Source organism: Mustela erminea, chromosome 5 (genome assembly GCF_009829155.1).
Source record: "Mustela erminea isolate mMusErm1 chromosome 5, mMusErm1.Pri, whole genome shotgun sequence".
Lineage (NCBI taxonomy): Eukaryota > Metazoa > Chordata > Mammalia > Carnivora > Mustelidae > Mustela > Mustela erminea.
The window spans coordinates 20,955,512-20,973,951 of record NC_045618.1 but is presented as its reverse complement, the minus strand read 5'-3'; the positions used below and the strand labels follow the sequence as shown (position 1 = coordinate 20,973,951).

Here is an 18,440-nt window from a genome sequence, read left to right as displayed (position 1 = left end):
CGAACTTGGAACTGTTCTTTAAACCGTGAGTGTATGGCAGTGACTGTTAGTAAATGTTTGATGCCATTACCTTGATTTGGGCTATGGCAGCCAGTTTAACCCAACACTACTTCTGCACCTTTACTACAAAAATATCAATATAGTGCAAAAGACAAATAATATTTTCATACTGTTAGGAAAATAATTTGCACTTGAGCCTAAAAAGGTTTCAGAGACATGGTGGGGGTCCTCAGACCATACTTTGAAAACACTGATATTAGGAACTTCTAAAAAATAAGAAAAAGCGGGGGAAAAAAAACCCTACCAAAATAACAATAAAGCAATGAAACAGATCATTTGCAGAAGATACACAAGATATTAAAACTCATAATTAGAGAAATGCAAATTAAATTAAAACCACACAGTGAATGATAAAACTTAAAAGTATGACAAGACATTTTATTGGGAGGGCTGTAGAGAAAAAGGTATTCTTACAGACTACGAATAGATATGTAAACTTTAATTCTTTAGGAATTTGTTAATACCTAACTAAACTATAAAAGCACTAATCTTTTGACAAAGCAAACCAATTTCTAGGAATTTACCCTAAAGATACATATACATCTCCAACAATATGAAAATACATACAGAGTTATTCCTTGCAAATTGTTAACTGCAAATAGTGGGGGAAAATCTAAATGCCCACAGAATACCTGTAGAGCAGTAGGTAGTAGAGGGTGGGATTATTTTGCTTTTTATCCTCCTCAGAAAAGGCTCAAACTAATCTTTTATTCTATATACTTTAATGTTGTTCGTTTACATCTTTCTTGATAATTCTTTTATTTAAAAATGTTAAAATAACACAAAAATATTATAAAGAAATATTGAAAATGTCAGGAACTTTCAGTAAGAAAGACAGAGAGGAGAAGTTATTTTCCTTAAGATTTACTTGTGAGTATTCCTCCTCAGCCTTTAAGCTAAGATCAAGTGTAGATTTACTTGTGAGCAAATGTAGGTACAGTTTTTGGCTGCATTGAGCCAGGATCAAAAACCTAGCCTGGACCACTGCTTCTATGTACCCCTGGCACTTTGTAAGGCATGTAAATCCTGGATCAGTGTTTGCTCCAGTTCATTTAATGACTAGCCAGAAGTCTGTGGTCCCTAAATCTGGCTATGGGATGAGAATCACTTGGGAACAGTTTCAAAAGCTGATGTACAACCCCCCACCTCATACCAATTAAAAAAAAAAAAGGAAGAGGCGAAATGGCAGGCTTTTTTTTTTTTTTTAAGATTTTATTTATTTGACAGAGAGAGAGCGAGCTCACACACAGCAGGGGGAGGGGCAGGCAGGGGGAAAGGGAGAAGCAGTCTCCCTGCTGAGCAAGGAGCCCAATGCAGGGCCTGGGATCATGATCTGAGCTGAAGGCAGATGCTTAACTGACTGAGCCACCCAGGTGCCCCTGGCAAGCATTTTTAAAAAATTGATTCTAATGGGCAGCCAGTGCTGACCACTTCAGCCTTAAATGGTTTGTGAACTTCAGACCAAGGTGACAATCAAAAACTTCAAAGGTTTCACAACTATTCCACACTTCCCCTTCCCTCTATCTTCACCCTTGTCTCACTTGGCCTTCTCAATAAATTTCTTATCTCCACCAGCTTAAAATTTACCCTCCCTCCTGTTTGAAGGGTTATCATTCTAAAAACAAATCTGATCCTGTCATTCTAGGGCCCATGGGTCTAAACTCCTTAGTATGAAGCATCATGAAATACAACTCCAACCTACTTCCTGGCACCCCGATATTTGCTCTACACACACTGAACTATGGATCCCTGCTTAAGCATGGCATGCATTAGGAAACTCCATGCTTTTGCATGTCCTCTCTATTCCCAGGGCCCTTCCTTATTATTATTATTATTCCCTTCCTTAAGGGCCTTATCATTATCAGTCTTGTAAGCTTCAGCTCATCCTTCAAAATCCAAGTTCAGGGGCCCCTGGGTGGCTCAGCTGGTTAAGCATCTGCCTTTGGCTCAGGTCATGATCCCCAGGGTCCTGAGATCGAATCCCACAACAGGATCCCTGCTCCATGGGGAGCCTGCTTCTCCCTGTGCCTCCCTCTCTCTCTCTCTCTCATGAATAAATAAATATTTAAAAACCAAAAACACAAAATCCAAGTTCAATGTCATCTCCTTCATAAAACCATCCCACTTTCCCACTGGTAGAAGAGGTATACACCTCTGCTACTTAACACACATGGCACTGTAAATAACCTATCAGAGCCCAGCATGGGAGGGATTCACATACTCATTTACATATTCCAGCTAAATACATCCCTGCAGGAGCCTAACACAAATTGGTTTGTCAACAACTGTGAACCAAAACAAGTCTATGACTAATTATTCAATTTAATTTTAATTAAGTTCCCATTCTTTTGGGACGCCTGGGTGGCTCTGTCGGTTGAGTGTCTGCCTTTCAAGTCAGGATCCCAAGGTCCTGGGATTGAGTTCCGCTTTTGGGTCTTTACTCAGCAGGGAGCCTACTCCTCCCTCTGCATGCTGCTTCCCCTGCCTGTGCTCTCTCTTCCTCTGACAAATAAATAAAATCTTTTTTAAAAAAAACCCCTAAAGAAAAAAAAAAGTTGTCTTCTTCTTCTTTTTTTTTTTTTTTTAAACTAGCACTAATTTGAGCATTAGAAGCTCGGATTCCTGGAAAAATTAACACCCATGGTAGTACCATGGATTCTGGATGTTCTTGAATTCTCAAATAAAAACATGCAGGAAAAAGCTATACAATCAACAAAAAGCATTTACAACAAAGCCCAGTAACCGATATATCCCCACAAGGTACAAAACAGAAGCAGTCAGCGAGGAGCAACTAGCTATGAAACTTGTGTGTTCCCAACACCTACATGGAAGGAAAGCCATACAGTTTCCAATGTACCTAAGACCTGAAGAATCCCCCAAGTAACTGATAGGTATTCACTGGAAAGAACAATGCGACAATTTGAGAACAGCAGCTGAAACTGGGAGGGATTTTGCCTGCTCCAATAGTAGGTGACAGCAAGAAGCCTGGCAATAGAGCCGTAACCAACTGGAGCAGGGTAACCTGTAGGAACACTCAACACTGACCTAAGGAACACCCAACATTGACCTGTCGCAGGCCTTTCTAGGACAGGGTCCCAAATTGCAGAGAAACTGTTGGCAGTGGAATTAAAACTGGGTGGGACAGAACAACAGAGACAAAAGAGGTCCAGATAAAAGTGTGCAAAAGGCAAATAACTAGGAAATGTCAAAAAGCAGCAGTTACGTTTTTTGGCAGACATACATGCATGTACATGTAAACACATGCACACACAAGAAAACTAAGCCAATTTCCAAAAAACTAATTTTACATAAAATGAGCAAAGAAAGTAACAGGATCAAATCCATTACAAAATTACTATGAGCAGAGTGAGTAGAAGAATATCCCTACAGAAAATGGAAGCTTGCCATAATGAGTGCTCAAAAAAAGGGGTGGGGGAAGCTGTTACTATTACAAAACCACCTAAACAGCATAAGGAAATATATAAGACATGAAAGAACAAAAATAATAATTAGAAAAACTCAAAAATAAGTTGACAGAATTCAAAGAGTCAATTATAAATTTTAAAAAGTCATTTTTAAAAATATTTTATTTATCTGACAGAGAGAGAGAGATCACAAGGAGACAGAGACGCAGGCAGAGAGAGTGGGGGGAAGCAGGCTCCCTAACGAGCAGAGAGCCCAATACAGGGCTTGATCCCAGGACCCTGAGATCACGACCCGAGCCGAAGGCAGAGGCCCAACACACTGAGCCACCCAGGCGCCCCAAAAAGTCATTTTTGATAGGACCACAAGACTAATAAATAATACTATAAAAGAAAAATAAAGTAAAAGGAAAAATCTTTTTAAAAACGAAAAAGAAATGATGCATAAGATTTTTTAAAAAGATGTGAAAGAAAATTTTGGAAGATAGGCAGTAGAGATACAACATATGCATAGCGGGAGTCCCTAAAAAATTAAACCAAAATAAGGGAAAATAATAGTAAAAACTGTAAAAAATGAAACTTTTCTATTATGAATTTTTTAATTGAAATTACATACTCAAAGGACACACATCAATGTAGATACAAGAGTTATCAGAGAGTATCAATTCAGAGACCAACACCAAGATCTACTCAAATAAAATGACTATATTTAAGGAAAAGGGTTCTTGGGCATCTAGGCCAAAAGATCTCATAACTTACAAAGAAACAAATTTATATTATCATCACATTTGGATAGCAACATGTTATGCCAAAGATAACATAGTTAAAGTACTCAAAGAAAACAGTGAGCCAAGGATTTTATATCTAGTAGAACAGACCTTCAAGTAAAAAGACACAGGTAAGCTAATAAACATGCAAAACCACAGGGAATATTGTTTTCATGATCCCTTTCTGAAGAATCTAAACGACAATCAAATTCTTCCTAAAGAATCTAAATCTGACAATCGAAATGACAAGAGAAACACAGAGAGGACTAGTGATAAGCATTAAATATATTGTTACTTATAATACTAAGATTAAATGAGGATTAAGGGGAGAAAGAATCAAATTATGTAACAGCTATATGATCCAGGTATACTAAAAAACCATTTTTTTTTAAATGTGGAGAAGAGTAAGAATAGCCTGTATAATTTTAGTCTGTTTACAGTAATTAAAATTGATACTATCAGAATTACTATTATTCTGAACAATGGTATACTCTGTACTGAATTAATAAAAGACTAATGCGGTTGTCTTCCTAAGGCATTTTCAAAAGAAATACAAATTATTCCATTTTATTCTTATATCTTTACCACAAGAGAGCTGACTTTTATATATTTACCTGAAAAAATGTCCAAGATAGTGGGTTTTTTTAATGTTTTCTATTATGGTGGGGGGTGATTTAAAGCAGCGTAATATGATTTCATTTATTTGTATATGAAGACACATATATAGGTCATAGCTTTTACATGGAAGCGCATCAAAGAATTTTACTTTCACCATGTCTTATCCTTTTGAGACCATAAGCAGCCACAAGTAGCAATAACTTAAATGTTTAGATCTCTGCCTGTAGGAAAATGGAATTTTTAGCCTGGGATCTGTTCAGTTATTTGTCCAGTTTTACTGGACACTAGCTATGCCCATTCCTTTACATAACATTATGACAGCTTTTGCTTTGAGTAGTTGCAACAGGGACCCTATCCTGGCCCACAAAGCTGAAGCAATTTACTATCTGACCCTTTACAGAAAAGGTATGCCCACTCCTGTATGTTAAAGTATTTCTTGATTCCTTAAAAGAAAGAAAAAGAAAAAGAAAAGGGAAAAAGTATTTCCTAAAAGGTGATTCAGTTGCAGAAATAGCTAGATAATCTCTTCTCCAAACATTTTTCTCTATTCTTTTCAAAGATGTCCAATTCCCTACTTAGAGATTTCCCTGGTTGCCTTCTTATTTTTTCTCCTGGTTTTCCATGCCACGTTTTTACAATCAGCTGCCTTTTTTCACCAATTATAGTTTTCATCTTTCTCCATTTAATTCTTCCAATCAACCCTCAACATTCTACAGAACTTATTCTACCTGTTTTTGCAATGGACCCTGGGATCGCTTAATTTTAAAACCAAACAGATCCCCTGCAATCATCCAGTTCAACTTCCTTTTTACAAATGAAGGCAGAGGCCTGGCGTCCTACGTGTCTCTACCACTTTCAAATTATGACTTATGTAGGAATTCTGTGGATTGAGTTCCCTCACTTAAACAAAAGAGATTAAGATTATATTAACTCTGATATACTTTGATTCTATGAGGTCCCAAGGGATTTAAAAGGCCTGTTCAAAATTAGTAGTAAACCTAAACTGGATCACAAGTCACAAGACCCCTACAATTTTTCTACATTATCTTGGTAGTTTCCAGAATGTTACTTAAATTATTGTGCCCCTTAGATTGGTTCCTTTTTATCTCTGTGTCCTTAAACAGTCCCCTGGCTACTGAAATTGTGTGTATGTGTCCCCATTTACTCTTGTACTCTTCCTCTCTTACAGTTCTTATTCCCAATTTGTAGCTTCCATTTCTAACTCCTATTCTATTTCTTTTTTCACAGCTTTTTATAGGACACTTCCAATTGTTCTTCTCCAAAATGGTCACTTTCTACACAAAACTGACCTGACAAACTCTGACTCCTTCTTAACCAAACTTATTACTTTTTATTTTATTTACTGCATGTAAAGGAAGCTTATGTGATACACTTACATAATATGATCTGAATTTCAGAAATTACATTCCATAAACATTGTTTAAATTTAAAATTAATTTGACATATAAATAGAAAAAGCATTATATGTTGAGTCCAACAACTTGGGTTCAAATTACAGTTTTTGCAGCATTTCATTAGACCTTTCTGACATTCAGTTTACTCCTTGTGGTTATTAACACCTAATTCACAGAACATTAAATAAAATGAAGAGTTCAAAATATTTATTACTGTACTCTATCAAGATAAACATGGTCTCCAACTTGCGAAAACAAGCCTACCTTAACTTTCATGCTTACTTGAGTGTAAATAGTTCACCTTTTATCTATCTTATACCAGTTTGGTGCTACTTAAGAGATACATAGGATTTCTTCCCACTACCACTTCTTGGAACAGGTTAAATGAGATAGAATTCACATAGCATAAAATTCACCCTTTAAAATGTACAAGTCAACATTTTTGTATATTCTAAGAGGTGTATAACCATTATTACAATTTGGTAACATCTTCATCACCCTAAAGAGAAATTCCTTACTTGTAGCCATCATCCCTTAATACCCCCCCCAATCCTAAGCAACCACTAGTCTACTCTGTTTATTTACCTGTTCTGACCATTTCATTATAAATGGAATCATACAATATATGGTCCTTTGACTGGCTTCCTTCACTTAGACTAATGTTTTCAACATTCATCCATACTGTAGCACTTCATTTCTTTTTACTACTAAATAATATTCCCTTCTGTGGCCATATTCCACATTTTGCTTATTCATTATTCATCAGGTGGTAGGCAATTAGATTATTTTTACTTTCTATTATGTGTAATGCTGCCATGAACACTCATGGAAAAAATTATTGTGTGAATAATTTTTTTTTCATTTCTGCTGGGTATATACCTAGGAGTGGAATTGTTGGGCCACGTGGAAATTCCATGCTTAACTTTTGAGGAACTCCCTGTTTTCCATCATGGCTACACCATTTTACATTTCCACCAACCAACATCCACATCTTTACTGACACTTGTTACTGTCCTCGTCAGTGAAAACAGCCATTCTAGTGGGTGTAAGACTCAGCATGAAACAAGAGAATATCAATTTTTGAATACTGAATATATATAGAAAATGGTACTCTAAACATATTAAGTTAAATACAATTATAAAATTAACTTCACCTAGGGCGCCTGGGTGGCTCAGTGGGTTAATAAGCCTCTGCCTTCAGCTCGGGTCATGATCCCAGGATCCTGGGATCGAGCCCCGAGCCGGGCTCTCTGCTTGGCGGGAAACCTGCTTCCTCACCCCCCCGCCTGCCTCTCTGCCTACTTGTGATCTGTCAAATAAAAAAATGAAAAATAAAAATCTTTAAAATTAACTTCACCTGTATTTTACATTTTTTAATGTGAAAACTAAAAAATTTTAGATTACACATGTGGTTTGCTTTTGCAGTACTGTTACTGGACAATGCTGGTATTACAGACTTCCTAAGAGCAACTTTGTTGGATAGGTGGGCCTTCTAAATAATTAAGTTTTATTGGATATAACAAAGTACCAAGCACTAAGGGGATGTAAAATTAAGATTCCTACCCTTAAGAAAATTACAATGCAGTAGAAGATGGGGGAAACAAGAACCTGAGGACTATATTCATCTGTCACTGTGGACCAACAGAGAGACCAGAATCCATGAGGCAATCTCGGATATAATTCCAACAACTGCCATAGTGCTTATCAGACAGTGGCGCACCCAAAAATTACTTAGCCTTAAAGATTAAATAGGATTTCAATGGCTTCTAGTATCCTCAGGTGAAAAGTTTCCTCTGAGAATGCAAATAGAAGAATGAGGCAATACAGAAGCCTATCATGTATTATTCTTGACAATAAACAGGAGAAAATATTAGCTTTAATCCACAGGCATTTTGTTCTTTTAAAAGAAGTTACTTCCAACTTTTCTTATCACCGACTACCAGACGTCAAAGAATATGATTTGACCTTATTTGGCAATGCTCAGTATCTATAACTCCAGGTTACTGCCAAAAGAATACAGCTTCAAATTATTTCCTTTACTTTTTACTATTGCCAAAAGCTCACTAGCTCACCATCAAGAGAATGACTTTTTCATTCCTCTGTCAATGTTTCTTAAAAATGTGATGCAAGAGGCCATGGCTCTCCATTTCAAGCTGGAACATTTTAAAAACATACATTAGGGGCCTCATTCCAAACCAAATGAATCAGAATCTCTTGTTAGTTGGGGGATGACCTTGTTGACTTCTCTTTACAATAAGCCCAGAAAGGCACTGCTCTATATCAGTGGTCAACAAACCATGGCTTCCAGGCCAAAGAAATAATTACAGATCTACTGGAACACAGCCATATGGATTTGTTTACCTACTGTCTGTGGCTGCTTCTGCAATTCGAACTGAGTTGAGTAGTTGTGACAAATTTATGGTCTACAAGGTGTAAAATGTTTATTTATCATCCAGCTTCTCCCAGCAAATTTTGCTGATAATGCTCTAGCCTAAATTTTATTCTGGACCAACGTGGAATACCAAGACTGATGATACATTTGAAAGTACTATTTTGCAGCTTCAGAGAATGAAATCAAATGAATCATGCTTTGGCATAAGTCTCTCAACTTGTACTGACAGGGCTATTTTTAGGAACCTCCAAAAAAAAAATTCCTGGAAAAAAAAAAAAGATTCCTGGAGGGATGGTCATTGAGAACTTCTATTCTGTCAGTCTCTTTGATGAGGCCCAAAGGCAACACAGGTCTATCTATGTTCCCAGCATAACAGTTAACATGCTTAAAAACCAAAGAATTATGAATTCTATATTCATCTCTCTGTATCTTCTGATGACATTTTTCTGGGCTGGTACCCTTCTCATGGCAAAAGAAAATTAAAGCACAAGAGGTCAGCTATAGAACAGAACTTATACTAATCTTCTAAAAAGAAAACTCAGACTTGCCTATTAGACCTACCATGAGCTGGTATAAGACTACAAATACATTTAGGAAACTGGATTGTTTTCTCAATATTCAAGACCTTTTCTACTTTACCCAAGCTAATGAGATACAGATCTGTAGTAAATGAACTTAGCATTTCCCTGTATTTAAAATCCTAACAGAACCAGGCAAAGCAGCAGAAAGGGGAAACAAACTTAAGCTAATTTAACTCTCTTCTTTTATTTTGCTTATTTAAAAACTAAGAAGATATGAGGAAAAAGAAACATAATGTGATAATGACAAGCTACCTCTACAATCTCAGATAATCTAGCTTCCACCTAAAGAAATTATATAAAGAATAGCAATTTAAACTCAATGTAAGCACAAGAAAAGAAATATTAAAAAGAGCAGAAATCAAGGAAACAGAAAACAAAATAAAGAGTATGAATGAAAACAAAAGTTAGTATTTTGAAAAGATTGTTTAAAAAAAAAAAAAGATCTGGTGGCGCCTGGGTGGCTCAGTGGGTTAAGCCGCTGCCTTCGGCTCAGGTCGTGATCTCAGAGTCCTGGGATCGAGCCCCACATCGGGCTCTCTGCTCAGCGGGGAGCCTGCTTCCTCCTCTCTCTCTGCCTGCCTCTCTGCCTACTTGTGATCTCTCTCTCTGTCAAATAGATAAATATAATCTTTAAAAAAAAAAAAAGATTAAAAAAAAGATCTTATTTAATTTTTTGACAGAGAGATCACAAGTAGGCAAAGCAGCAGGCAGAGAGAGAGACGGGGAAGCAGGCTCCCTGCTGAGCAGAGAGTATGATGCAGGGCTGGATCCTGAGATCCAGGAGCACCCTGAGATCATGACCTGAGCCCAAGGCAGAAGGTTTATTAACTCACTGAGGTACCCAGGCACCTGATCAGTAAGACTGTTAAACCTCTAGCTAGACTGACCAAGAAATAAAAGACAGAAATTACCAATATCAGAAATGACAAAAGGGACATTATTACAGATCCTACAACATTAGAAAAAGGGACTAACCATCTTATGTACATAAATTTGACAACTTAGATGAAAGGGACAAATATTTTGAGACATACAAATTACCAAAGCTACCAAAACCAAACCAAACCCTAAAAAACAAAAAGCAAAAAAAAAAAAACCTCACCAAGAAATATATAAAGTGAATAGTCCTATATAAAATTAAAGAAACTGAATTTATTGTTAAAAGCTTTCCCATTAAAAAAACCCTCCGGGACCAGAAGGTTACACTAGTGAATTCCACCAAACATTTAAGTAAGAAATAACATCAACTGTACAGGAACTCTATCAGAGAACACAACAGGAAGATACACTTCCCAACTGCTTTGAGGCTAGTAGCTTTCCCTGATAACAAAATCAAATGAAAATGATACAAGAGAAAAGTCCTAATGCAATTTCTCAGGAACAAAGAAACAAGTGTCTTCAGAAATATTAGCAAATTAACCTAGCAATATATAAAATGCACAATGTGTCACAACAAAATAGAATTTATCTTAGGAATGCAAAGCTGCTCAATATTCAAAAATCAAGAAACTACACCAACAAATAAATGTAAGAACTCATATAATAACCTCAAAAACTATTTGCAGGAAAAAAAAAGTATTGGCAAAATTAAACATACATTCATGATTTTTCTTTTAAGTCTCTCAGAGCAAACTAAGTATGAACGGTAACTTCCTCAACACAGTAAATGGCAAAATAGAAATACAAGGGAACTTCCTTAACCTGATAAAGTGATAACAGGCATACTTAACAGCCAAAGACAGAATGCTTTCATCTAAAATTAGGAAAATGGAAGGTTGCTAGGTGGCTCAACAGGTTAAGTGTCCAACTCCTAATTTCAGCTCAAATCATAATCTCAGCGTTGTGAGATCCAGCCCTGAGTGGGGGTCCATGCTGGGTGTGGCGCTTGCTTGGGATTCTCTCTCCCTCTCTGCCTTCTCATGCACTATATCACAAATAAATAAATAAAAATAAAATTAGGAGTAAGGAAAGGATGTCTGCTCACCATCCCTATTTAATAGCATAACTGGTGCAATAAGGCAAGAAAAGGAAATAAACTGTGTATACATCAAAAACAAGAAATAAAACTGCCTCTATTCACAAATATCATGACTACCTACATATAAGTTCATTATTTTAAAATACTGTATTCCTACATATGAATGAGCAATCAAAAACTGAAATTTTAAAAATCACTTAAAATAGTACCAGGAAACATTAAATGTACTTAACTAAAAATCTAGCACAATGTGTGTAAGATCTGCATGCTGAACACTACAAAATGGTAATAAGAAAATAAAAGAATGAACGATACAAGTTCAAGTTTTGAAAGACTCAATACTATTGACAATTCTCCCTGAATCAGTCTGTAGATTAATGCAATACCAACAAAATCACAGATTTTATTAGACAAACTTACTCTAAAATTTATGTAGAAACAAAAGAGAACTAATAGTTGAAACAATTAAAAAAAAAATTTTGGAGGGCTCACATTACCTAATTTCTATACCTAAAATAAAGCTATAGTAATAAAGGCAGAAGTAAATGGCAGAAGGGATAGACACACAATCACCAAAACAAACTAGGGGAAGAACTACTTTTTTTTAAAACAATTTTATTTATTTATTTGACAGAAAGAGAGACAGCAGGAGAAGGAACACAAGCAGGGAAAGCAGGAGAGGGAGAAGCAGGTTTCCTATCCCTGCCAAGCAGGAAGCTCCATGTAGGGCTTGATCCCAGGACCATGAGCTGAGCCAAAGGGAGACACTTAACAACTGAGCCACCCAGGCGCCCCATGGGAAGACCTATTTTTGGTAAAAAATAGTAGAAAGCATTTAATGGAGAAAGAATAATCTTTCCACAAATGGTTGCTCAAAATTTTGTGGACATCCATATTAAAACAAACAAACAAACATACCCCCCCCCCACAAAAAACCTCTGCCCACATCTATTAACATATACATAATTTAACTCAAATAAAACATCCAGGAAAAAAAAAAAAACTGAGACCCTGGGCTTAGCAAAAACATCTCAAAAGCATGACTGATAAAAGGAAAAATAAACAAACTGGACTTTATCAAAATTTGAAACTTATGTTCTACAAAAGACACTTAAGAGAAGGAAAAAAATCAAGCTGCAGACTGGGGAAAATATTTGCAAAACAATACCTGATAAAGAATTTATCTTAATATATAATTCTCAAAACACAGTAACAACTACTATGCACCAAGGGACACAATCCAAAGAGAAAAAAGGCAATCCACGAAATGACAAAAATATTTACAAGTCATATATCTGCAAAGGGGTTAATATTCAGAACATATAAGGAATTCCTACAACTCAACAACTAAAAACAACCCAATTAAAAGTGGGCAAAAGATTTAAATATATTATACCAAAGAAGATCTGTGGATGAGAGGCACACAGATACTGAAAATCATTAGTCTTTAGAGAACTGCAAAGCAAAACCACAATGGCACACTACACACCCATTAGAATGGCTAAAATTGGGGGTAAAAAAAACCTTGATAATTTCAACTGTGATAAAGATACAAAGCAACAAAACTCTTATATACTGTTAGTGGAGATATAAAATGATATGGACCGTTTGGCGGTTTCCTATAAAGTTAAACATTCACTTACCATAAGACCCAGACCAAGACCATTCCTAAGTATTTACCCAGGAGAAATGAAAAGTATGTTTATACAAAAAACCATACACTAGAACAGAAATATTTATAATCACTATAAACTGCAAACAACCCAAATTACTCTACAGTCATAAGGTGCCATGATACTCAAACAGTAAGAAGAAACTAAAAATAACAGAGAAACTATTGATACAAGCAACTTTATGGAGAAATCTCAAATGCATTAGGCCGAGAGTATAAGAAACCAGTCTCAAAGGCTAAGTATTGTGTATACATACATACTGTATGAGTTCACTTACATGGTTGTGTGAGAGGTAAATGCATAGAACAGAAAACACACCAGTGGCTGCCAAGTGCTAGAGTGAGGGAACAAGGTTGACTAAAAATGGGTACAAGAGAAAGTATCAGGTGATGGGACAGTTCTATACTTTAGTTGGGCTGGTGGTTACATGACTATATGGATCTGTCAAATTCAGAACTGTAAACTAAGGATAAATTTTACTATATGCAAATTATACCGGTAAAAGCAATAAAGGTATTAAGAAAATAAATGTAATGTGGTAAAATACACAACACCAAATTATATTACAACCAATTAAACAACTATAAGGTATGAAGTTATTTTACAACATGTTTAAACTGATTTAAATATTCTGCTATCTATTAGCACATTTCAGAGCTGGGCCATATTTTAGCCTTAAAAATTAAAAGTTAGGGTCATTATTACTTAACAGTTTCTTTTAACCACTGAGGGATACATAAAGAAAAAGTCAACTATATCTTATTTGAAATCACTGGGTTTTTTTTTTTTCTTTTTTAAAAGACTTTATTTATCTGAGAGAGCGTAAGGCACATAGCATAAGCAGGGGGCGGGGGGTGTGTGTGTGTGCCAGGGGTGGAGAGGAAGAGGGAGGAACAGACTCCCCACTGAGCAGGGAACCCTACGCAGGGCTCAACCCCAGGATCCTGGGATCATCACTGTTTTTTAATAATTTATATCATATATATATATAAAATACATAATAGATAATTTACCCATTATCTATTATATACAGATTCAAACATTCACAAGATAATCATGAGCGGAGTTCAGGAACATAATTTACCTACATCTTGCCACTTTCCTAGTAATGGACACAGCTGATAGAAACAGTACTGTGAAGTACTTAAATATTCTCAAATCTCAGGGTGCCTTGGTAGCTCAGTTCATTAAAGCAGCCAACTCCTGATTCAGCTCAGAATCATGGGATGGAGGCCCATGTCAGGCTCTGTGCTGAGCATGGAGCATGCTGAAAAGTCCCTCTCTCCTTTTCCCTCCCCAACTCCCATTCATGCACGAACTCGCATGTGCTCTTCTCTCTCAAAAACAAAAAAAAAACAAACAAAAAATTTTCTAATCTCCTTCTATTCATTCTTTTTATTTTTCTTCCTTCTATTCATTCTTTAAGGGGAAGAGCAATCAGAAGAGTTAGCTCTCTTCAAAGACGGAAATGGGGAGAGTTAAGTAGGCGGTTACTTCACAGGTGCCATTAGCCCATTTTAAACCTGTGAAAACCCAGGCTTTAGTGGTGGGTTAGATCACTCACCCATTCCTAAAGGAAAAGAGGAAAGACTAGGATTCAAATTCAGGAGAGTCTCACTTCAGACAGAGCTCTTACTCTTATCTAGCTTACTATGTGCTCTCTGTCCATCTGCAATTGCTTAAGCAACAGCTTGAGTCTACATGTTTCAAATCAAGAATATCTTTTAAGATTTTACTGCTCACACAACCTGGTTTGATTTTAAACCCCAAACCTAAAATACATGCGCATATACTCAGAAAGGTTGAAGCAATTTACAATTCATAACAACATACAACGTCTTTTATCTGATGGTTCAAATTTTTTAAAGTCACTTAATATCATACTCAGGAATAAAAAAAGCAAACACACAAATAACCTATGAAAAAGTAATCATGTTCACTTTTAACCTTAATAAAGAATTTATTGCAACTCTAAATTTTAGACAAAGGAATATAGAAAACTTTTTCCCCTTTCTTCCAACTTCCTGACATCTGGCTTTCCTCTATTGTTTTCCAAAGCTGCCAGTATCCTGAGTTATACACAGATTATTTACTGCAACAGAAACTTACCCTGTGAAGTGTCACTGTGTGTTGTTCCCATATAGCTGTTTCCTCCATTGCTGTGTTCTGATAAAGGAAAAGAAAAACAAATCATTTATTTTTTAAGAAAATGTCTTTAATAAGGTGACAAAATCCAGCAATCTGCATACTGAAATACCACAATACATATATTAATATTGGATATTCTGAAAGTTCAATAATGATGGAAGGTTTTTTGTTTGCTTTTGTTTTTGTTGTAAGAGACAGGAAACTACACAGGAACTTCCTTTGTTTTTAACTTAATTTGGACAGATGCTGCTCTATATTCATTTCATGCCAGCTGAAATCAGTATCCAAGCTAATTCTGTAACTTTATACTTAACATCAGATAGAAAAGAAGTAAAGTTGGAATAGCACTATTTTAAAATATCTGATGACACACAAAACATTTTAAAAAGCATTCCTTACACAGCACAAAGGAAGGAAAGTCAAATACCTCTGAACTCAGTAATTATAAATATACATGTTACAGGAAACGAGATAAGACCATTAAATAGGTTTGGACATTGCTTGTTTTAAAATCACACAGTTAAGCACTACTGTTCCACCTAGTTTCAGTTTTGCTACAGAATTACTTTCTCAAGCTTTGCCTATAACCTAAGAAAAAAAGGTTTGTTCTAGTATATGTATCATGTACATACATGCATGCACATACAGGCAAAACAAAAAAAGCAAAACAGATAACTACAAAATACCCCTTGAGTAACCATAAAAATTATAAGAACGCCTGGTGCAACTCAGGAACTACTCAAACCACAATATAGTTCTCAATATAGTTCAGGTTCACCTCCTGTTAAGAACCTCTTTCTTGAGAGGAAATAAGTTACTATCCAAGGCATTAGCACTGAAGAATTAAAAAAAATTTTCTTAGAAACTGGGCTAAATGTTCTTAAAGGTTTAAGTAATTGAGTATCATTTCATGGAACTAGGGTACTAAAAATATACTATATTTACAAGCAAGATAGATTAAAAAAAAAAAAAAAATGGCCTTTCCAGGATTAACAAAAGGCAGGGTGGAAGAGGAAAATGCTGAGCAGGACATTCTCTAAACATCACAGGTTACCCACTGTTACAAACGCTGATTTCACAAGTGAGATCTGTTTTCTATTACGCTGCTGTCATTAGCATTGTGAGAATATGTCCATCAAGGTGCCATAGACCCATTTCTCCTCTCCCACAGCATCTTTAATAGAAGATTAATGCCACTTTAGAAAATGAACCCCTATAAAGAAAGCCTGCTTCCCTAAATTCAAAGCAACTAAATTAACTTTGCTGCCAGATGAGTAAGAGAAAGGATCTCTCTGTTCACTCCCATAGATAAGAACTACCAACCTTACCAGAGCTTTGTTTCAATCTTCCAATCAAATGCAGCAAAACCTCCCATTAATGAGACCTCTACTAGAAACAAAGCTGTTCTTTTTTTTTTTCCTCCACAAAAATTGACCAGGATTTAATGTATTAAAAAGAACTCCTCCATCAATGTGAAGCGATGAAGAGTAATTCTGCTAAACATCGAGAGTCCTACTAAAATATACATGATAAAAATATCTGCAATAATTGCCAGTTTGTCCAATCTTAGCCGACTTATTAAAAATGAGAACTGCTTGCATAGCTCTAAGCTCATCTTTTCTTGATCCACTTTAACCAGTGGCATTGCTTCATTGCCTTTTTAATCTCTTCCTTATCAGTGTAAAGGGTAAGTGATCAGACAAAAGGCAAGTACCTTGAAAGCACCCTCTTTGGTATGAAGCAGTTTATCATCCTCCATATGATTTTAACGACCACAGTTTTCCATTTTGTAAATGAACACTAATCAAATGAGGAAATTAATTCAATGTTAAGGAGGGAAAAGCAGGTTATGAAAGGCTGATACACTGTTAACCCTATTTACGTTTAAACATGAGTAGTAAAAGGAAGGCTGCAAAAACACAAAATGTTAAAAATGATCATCTTCAAAGGGAAGGAATTATGAGTAACATTTTTTCATCACGTATTTTATGTTTTTTGCTTTCCTCTCTTCACTCCTTATCAGAATATTTTATTTTAAACCACATTCACCAAATCCCCTTTGAAACTTCAAATATCTATTATTAACTGTTTCAGGAAACCAAATAGTATTTAAGATTTTTTTTTTTATTGCTAATTATACGAAGTATTTATTCTACTGCTGGTAAGGGATCTAATACATTAAGGTCTTAATGTATAAGCTTCAAGAGAAGTGCAGTAAGAGAAATTTATTGTTTGGGTAAGGGAAAAACAAAAAATACTAAAACAGTTGTTCTCAGCATTCCAATCAAAACAGATATACGTCTCTTCGATGAAGGAATTAGAAAAGTACACATCTCAACTATCTCAAAGGCTTCCCAAGAAAGGGTAATGTAATAGGTCATAGCTTACTTCTCTTTTAAAGCCAAACACAGCCTTATTAGCTTAATTTATCACAAGAGAAACTTATGTCATACAGGAAGGCAACAGAAAATGAAATATTAAAAAAGGAATTAGTTAGGCTCTTGACCAGCACATTAATCCAATTGAATCCATAATATCCCTGCCAATCCTATCACTTAAACCACAAAACAACAACAACAACAAAATGTCATCCCAGTTTAAATCATGAAGAAAGTCCTCCTTCTCTTCTCTAGCCTTTGGTTTCCTTCAGTGGCAGAAGCAGCAAAATTCTATCCATAGCTGTTTGTATAACTATGCAGACCTTATGAGGAGTTCTGAATGAACAGAGAAGTGAACAGATGAACAAATAGATTTGTGATAATGCAAATACAGTAAAATATAATGGTAGACTCTTACTTGTCAATATTCAAGTATCTACTGTAAAATTCTTTCAACTCTGCTTTGTTCGAAAATGATCATCTCTCTCTCAAGTAAATAAAATCTTAAAAAAAAAGAAAATGACCATAATAAAATGGGGGGGGGGGGGTTTACAATAAATCACTCAGAAACTGAAGACTAAAACTGATATAAAACAATAAAAGTTTTTATACTAATAAATCAAACACTATTTTCATAAGCACTGCAGAAAGAACAAATGTTCATTAATGACTGAGAACTTTGATACATCAGAAAAGGGGGAACAGAGGTTCTCCTTTTGCAAGAATACCTATGAATACCTTACATTTTCACTGTGATCCCTTTTGTACTTTTATCAAGTTCATCTATCACTTATTCAAATAAATGATTGTTAAAACTCAACATCCTTATTTTAAACTTGCTTCTCATTTCTTATTAAAAAGAAGAACAGTGAATAACTGCATAACTTGGACAAGGATCTGATAAATCTATAGTCTCATTCCCCCAGAAAAAGTGTTACTCTTTTAAGCACGATTCCAGCACTGTTATTCCCTAGTAACCTGGAACAATGCTGTTGAAAACAGAAAATG

General features: G+C 35.6%; 1 protein-coding gene across 7 annotated transcripts in view; it reads right to left on the bottom strand.

Moving 5' to 3' along the window:
- TJP1 (tight junction protein 1) overlaps window positions 1–18,440 on the bottom strand; it is a 241,608-nt gene that overhangs the window by 65,665 nt on the left and 157,503 nt on the right. For all 7 annotated transcript variants that reach the window (XM_032342229.1, XM_032342230.1, XM_032342231.1 and 4 more), the window contains one exon: window positions 15,016–15,072. In XM_032342229.1, coding sequence (XP_032198120.1) covers window positions 15,016–15,072 — 57 coding nt within the window. The remainder of the gene's footprint in view (window positions 1–15,015; window positions 15,073–18,440) is intronic.